At 43.5% G+C, this 6967-nt stretch overlaps 1 protein-coding gene across 1 annotated transcript; it reads right to left on the bottom strand.

Moving 5' to 3' along the window:
- Positions 1-1427: 1427 nt before the first annotated feature.
- On the bottom strand, positions 1428-6357 carry LOC124146735 (transient receptor potential cation channel subfamily V member 3-like). Its single transcript, XM_046517173.2, has 2 exons — positions 6238-6357; positions 1428-4055 (listed from the first exon to the last, which is right to left on the bottom strand). Exon 2 carries the CDS (start codon positions 4027-4029, stop codon positions 1762-1764), a length of 2268 nt encoding a protein of 755 aa, XP_046373129.2. The 5' UTR covers positions 4030-4055; positions 6238-6357; the 3' UTR covers positions 1428-1761.
- Positions 6358-6967: the final 610 nt, after the last annotated feature.

Genomic DNA, 6967 nt, shown 5'->3' with positions numbered 1-6967 from the left:
AACATATTACTGTTACAATGACAAACATGTGTATAATATACATGTACATGACCTAAAATGAGGTTTTAGTCATCTACTGTAGCAGTGTCTGAGAAACATAACACTTGTACTTGTATACAATCAACTATAGATTTGGATCAGATGATTTACAAATAAAAAAATATGTTGGTCGAACGATGACGTTTCCTTCAAATCAAAACCGGTTGTGCTTATAACATATAGTGCGTCAAACATAAACGTACTCTGTCACTCCCTTAAGGCGTGAGGCTCTCTCACCAAGCCTCTGTCTCACATGGGAGCGCCTAACATAACCTTGCCCCTTTTCTGTTTCTGTTGGGGGGCACGGGTGGCCCAGTCTCCTAAGGCGCCGCGATTCGCTGTGCAGAGTTGCGTCCCTTGGACACGCCAGAAACCTATGATTGTGGGTTCGAATCCCGGTTCGCCCCGATTATCTTTCTAGGTTTGTCAGCACCATACCCGTGCTCGTGGGTTTCACCGAAGTGGTAAACGTATGTGACCTGCATCATTTGGGGCTTTCCTCTCACATTAAGCTGACACGCCGTGATATAACTGGAATACTGTTAGAAGCGGCGTAAAACCCAACTCACTCACTCACTCACTCTGTTTCTGTTGCTTACATTTAAACAAGATCAATCCTCAGATTGGATTTATTTGCACTTGATATATATACGGCATAAACCACATTTTACAGGGTGTTTTCAAGAGTACAGTAAACTACGGATATAACGATCTCAAAGGGACCACGAATTTTAGTTCGTTATAACCGTAGTTCGTTATAAGCATATATACAGCATAACTACAGCAAATAGTCGGGACAAAAAAGTTAGTTCGTTATAAGCGTGTTCGTTATAAACGTATTTTATTGTAGTTATGTTCCGGTACAGTGAGCTTTCTGCCACTTTTGTGTGATAGTCTGCACACATCACAGAATCCTTTGAGGTCTGCAACTTGTTCTGATATATGGCTTTATTAACAAAATATTGTTGTGCCATGTTTATTAATGCTTTGCAAGGAGTACATTTATCAAGTGGTAATATGAAAACGATACCTTCCACGTCAATGATGATAATTCTCTGTGGCTTTTTTACAGGTTTCGTTTCTGTTTCATTCAATACAGACAGATATGCAATGGGGTTGACATAACACGGAAATGATTGTTTAAGCGCTATCAACATGGCTAATACTCTCAGGTCAAAACATAGTGACGAACATTTTCGTGTCCGATCACACAAAAACATATCATTGACCTTATGAGCCGACCCGTGAAGATTCCGGGGTAGAATAGGTCTTTATCAACCCATGCTTGCCGTAAAAGGCGACTATGCTTGTCGTAAAAGGCGACTAACGGGATCGGGTGGTCAGGCTCGCTGACTTGGTTGATGCATGTCATCGATCCCAATTGCGTGGATCGATGCTCGTGATATCAATCACTGGATCGCCTGGGCCAGACTCGATTATTTACAGACCGCCGTCAAATAGCTGTAATATTGCTGAGTGCGGTGTTAAACAACAAACCAACCAACCAACCTTATGAACCTTATATTGGCACGTCCATCTTTTACAAACGAATTAGCAGTAGAAATAACACCTGTGAACTGCCTGCTTCTGTCCTCTTTCCCCCAAGCGAACATGAGTGCTTATGGCATGGTGTATGGCAAACCCGTGTCTGATGTAGACTGTATTATCTACTCTGCCTTGATAAGCTGCATTTTGCTGTCTGTGGTACAAATCAACAGCCGCTCACACACTCATTCGTCTAGAAACGAGTTCCTTTTGAATGTTCTCTAAAGTTTTCTGTATCAGTTGTAAGTGTCCCTTAAAGTCGTCATCAAGGGCATCAATTCTTTGAGTCAGCATCTGCTCTAGGGTCATGTGAGCCTTTTGTGTAAATCTTGTTTCCTTTTCCAACCTTCGTGGAAACTGCAAATACCACAAACGTCCGCCTTTCTCTTCTACAAACTGTTTCTTTTGGTTATCAAATTTGCCACATCTGATAAGCGCTTTGTTGAAAAGCTTTGTCAGAAAAGGGACAGTTCTTTCAAGTTGAATCGAACGTTGGAAGGTTTCAATTCTCCGGGAAAGTTTCAGATTTGTAAGAATGTGCGAATATGACGTATTCATCATGGCAATGAGAATGTTAAGTAGGATAAGAGTAGCGAGAACAATATATACGGTGAAAATGATGATTGGTAGAGCAAGGGAACCTCCAGCTTTTTTCATATTGTTCTCAAAGTTGTCATCAAAAAGCTCACTCATTCCAAACATGAGTCTAAATACCAAGAACATTGTGTGAAATGGAGTTGGATAAGTTTCAATGATTGGTGCGGAGATCTGAAAAAGCACATGCAAGGCAAACGAAAAACTCAGAAGAACAAAGGCATACACAAACAAGATCTTGTAGACGTCGATCATTATCATCTGTAGGATCATCCTCCAGAAGAATCGGATTGGTTTAAGGCCTTGAGTGAAACTAAGTGTGGTCAACCATCCAATCAGAAGTGTTATGGACAGCGTGTTGTGCATACTGTACAGTTCTAGAGCATGAAACTGGTAAAGGAGCGCAGCCACCAATAGAGAATATATGACGTGATGGATAATGGAAAAACACTGAAGCATAAATGTCCCTAGTGCCTGAAATCCGGACCGAGTCCACGGTTGCCTTGAACAATGGAACCTATGCACTAACGCAAGGAGGAAACATATGGGTTCGAGTGGTGCCACGCTGTAGAAGATGAGGGTAGCAGTGTCAAAGGAATGATCACTAGGTGACGTCCTCAGCTTGTCCATGAGGACTGTGCTGGAATAGCTGAACAAGGACATGTACAGCGCGTGGAGGAAGATGACTATAAGATATATAAATGTCGTGGTTGAACTGTACATCTTCTCAATCTTCTTCAGAGGTTCAAGATCAAGAACGTGAGCAATGGTTTCATTGGAGTTGTGGTCAAGAAGAAGCTCCAGGCATGACCTTCCTGATGTATCTGATCCTTTAGTTATGGGTGTGACGTTGGTAATGTCATACTGTTGGATGGAAAACGAAGAATTTTTCGTAAAGGTGATTTCCTGTAAGACTAGAAGCTTGCTGATCACTCCAATAGCTCCCACTTCAAACGCCAGAGACATGATGCTTTCTTGTTTTCCGTTTTTCTCCTCCCTGATCAATCTGTTTACTGCTTCTCTCTTGTTTTCGTCAAGGTTTTTCATCATGCTCCATCGTGTCCACCTGTCAACCAGCATATCAAACACCTCCCCATGTCTATCGGCCTGTCCTTGGTTTTCAGCTGTTGCCCTTACAAAACAATGCAATACTGTGTCCTCCTCCCTGTTCTGAAGACACGGATCCGCTCTCTCTTTCAGCAACGTTGTTATTGACGCGTTGTGCCCTTGCTTACAAGCCACGTGAAGAGGAGTGTCGCCGTCTTTCTTGTTTTGCACATTGATGTCAAAGTGTTGACTGAACCTCACTATGACCTCTTCTCTGTCTGCTTTTGCTGCATAGTGGAAGATTGTATTTCCATCGTTATCGCAAATATTCAACCCTGGGTTGGATTTTAAGAAGACCTCGATTTTGTCAACCGAACCCAGGCTAGCTGCTTTGGCTAAGGCAGATGCAATGGACTGAATCACTGGTTTAAATTCGCCCTTTGCTGAATCGTGTGGTGCTGCACTGAGAAGAGTTTCCAAAACAGCAATCTGATCTGACATAATAACAGCAATCTGAAACACATCTTCTTCATGGTTATTGGTATGAGAAACATCAGCCCCATTGTCAATTAGAGGTATCATTATTTTACAGTGTCCAAACTGCGCTGCCATTATAAGAGCTGTGTCACCATGCTCGTCCGTCTCATTAATGTCAGCACCTTCTTCCAGTAACCTCAGCAAGGCGGACAGATTACCAGCTTTTGCATGCCTGTGTAGGGGGCGCTCGACGACAGAGATGCCATGTTCAGGCGCTATCCTGATGTTAGTGATGTCTAAGGAAGCAAGTGGGTTTTTCTCGGCCATTGTCGAAGTCCAGCGATGTTAATATTCTGCCAAAAAAAAAATCAATGTAAAAAATGTGAATACAAACGCTAAATGTGTAAGTAATGTGGTCTCTATATCACCTCTGACTGATGCGGGGCTACGGGTGGCCCAGCCGTCTAATGTGCCGCGATTTGCTGTGCAGAGTAGCGTCCCTTGGGCAAGCTAGAAACCTATGACTGTGGGTTCGAATCCCGGTTAGCCCCGATTATGTTTCAAGGTTTGTCAGCACCATACCCGTGCTCCTGGGTTTCACCGAAGTGGTAAACTTCGGTGACCTGCATCACTTCGGGCTTTCCTCAAACATTAAGCTGACATGCCGCGATATTACTTTCTGTTTAAACCCAACTCCCTCACTCACTCACTCACTCTGACTGATGCTGTCCGATTGAGCACATGTGTGAAGGTGAGGTGAGGTGAGGTGAGGTGAGGTGAGGTGAGGTGAGATTGGATTGAGCATCTCATTCAAGATTATTGTGTGTGTGTGTGTATGTGTGTGTGTGTGTGTGTGTGTGTGTGTGTGTATGTAATGCCGACTTCATAGTGCTATAGCCCACAGAGCTCCCAAGCCGCAGTTTAACATGAATACCCCACTTAGACACTGTGACAGTATACTGACTCCGAGCCATCTACTCCTTGTTTCAGCCCCTTAGTGCCAAGCGTCAGGCAGGGTATCATATTCTCACACCTTCCGCTCTCCGGCAGACGCTCTACCACTAGACCACGGAGGTGGTCTGAGCATGTTTGAAATAGTTCAAATGTTAAATGACATGCAAGTAGGCTGTCTGTATCTGATTGTGCATGTAGGCTGGCTATATCTCTCCATGAATAACACTGTCTATATGAGAGTGAGCATGTTTGGATGTGATGTGTTGTTTAACGCAGCACTCAGCAATATTCCAGCTATATGACGGCGGTCTGTAAATAATCGAGTCTGGACCAGACAATCCAGTGATCGACATCATTAGCATCGATCCACGCAATGGGGGTACGATCACCTGCATCAACCAAGTCAGCGAGCCTGACCACCCGATACCGTTAGTCGCCTTTTACGGCAAGCACAGTCGCCTTTTACGGCAAGCATTGGTTGCTGTTCTACCCCTGATTTTCACGGGCCGAGCACAGTCGGGTTGGAATTGTCCAAAGTGTTATTTGTCTCAGACGTACATGTAGGCTGTCTATACCTCACCATGGATTATGCTTTCCTTATCTCACAATATATGTTGTATTTATCCCACTTTTGCGTATGTTGTGTATATATCACCATTACCAATGCTGTCTTTATCACACTGTGGCGTACATGTATGTTATCTATATCACACTATTGCATTTATTGCCTTTATCTTATTGTGACGTACATCTACATTTATGTTATCTGTATCACACTACTGCGTATATTGTCTTTATCACACTGTGACGTATGTTGTATATATCTCACTTTAAGTTTTTTTGTCTTTCCCGGAAAATTCGTACTGACGAAAGAAATCATTCGGCGAATGCAGTGAGCGCTATTGATATGAACATTGTACCTTGTGACCGGTCCCACAGCATGATACAACTATCTTCACTTTATGTAACAATTCATTTTCTAGTTCCTTCAATAAAGTCATACACATAAATGACACGGTCTCAAATACATGGACCCTCATACCTCATGTGCAGCAGACCACCTCCGTGGTCTAGTGGTAGAGCGTTCGCCCGGAGAGCGGAAGGTCAGGGGTTCGATCCCCGGCCGCGTCATACCAAAAGACGTTTAAAGATGGTACTTGTTGTTACCCTTGGCATTAAAACAATAATTGGTCGGCTCGGAGTCCGTGTACTGTGTCTGAGTGAGGTATTCATGTTAAACTGCGGCATGGTATCTCAGTGTGCAAGCACTATAAATCGGCATCAGTCCGGACTAGTACAAGCAGCCATACACACAAACACGTGCATGCACGTCGCTATATAAGTGCAATAACCTTGGACGCGACGTTAGACCCCATTTCACCTCACTTCATGTGCAGCAATTTAACACCATGTCCTTGGGGCGTGTTCATCCACGAATGATTAGCGAGCCTAGGGCCAGATTTAAGATACAACAACATATATCTTGGATGATATCAGAAAGCCTGCTGGTCAGATTGAAAATACAAAATGTTATCTCCTTACATTCTCATGAACATGTCCTTCGAGAAAATATGTACTAACCTTCCTTCACAGCCAGTCACACCCAGTCACATACAGCACATCCTGTTCAGACAGTCACTGTGACCACGTGAGTCTCGCTGTAAGCTGATATTTGGGTTGTAATGCACCACGTTATCGTAGTATGATAAGCTTATCAAAACGGACTTTGTCAATCGCGTACAGGATAATATGACATTATGCTTGGAGTTTTTAACGAGCGAAGGTATTAGGTCAGTCAGAGGTTATCTTTGAAACCTTCGTGCAGATAATATTGTGCAGTGTCGACAAAATGGAGCGTGAGCTTGTTTTATTGAATGTGGAAAGTGTTTTGTTGCTTGCGATAAGAAAACTAAATGTTGATATAAATAGCTGAACTACAGTTGGGCTGCTGTTGTAGTGTGGATGTGGTGTTGATGTAGTGTGGATGTGGTGTTGATGTAGTGTGGATGTGCTGGTGTTGTAGTGTGGATGTGGTGTTGTAGTGTGGACGTGGTGGTGTAGTGTAGATGTGGTGTTGTAGTGTGGATGTGGTGTTGTAGTGTGGATGTGGTGGTGATGTACTGTGGATGTGGTGTTGTAGTGTGTATGTGGTGTTGTTGTCTTGATGTGGTGGTGATGTAGTATGGATGTGGTGATGTAGTGTGGATGTGGTGTTTTAGTGTGGATGTGGTGTTGTAGTGTGGGTGTGGTGTTGTAGTGTGGATGTGGTGTTGTAGTGTGGATGTGGTGCTGTAGTGTGGATGTGGTGTTG

Source organism: Haliotis rufescens, unplaced genomic scaffold, assembly GCF_023055435.1.
Source record: "Haliotis rufescens isolate VD_foot unplaced genomic scaffold, xgHalRufe1.0.p SCAF_10, whole genome shotgun sequence".
Taxonomy (NCBI): Eukaryota; Metazoa; Mollusca; class Gastropoda; order Lepetellida; family Haliotidae; genus Haliotis; species Haliotis rufescens.
This window is presented reverse-complemented; position numbering and strand designations above follow the sequence as displayed.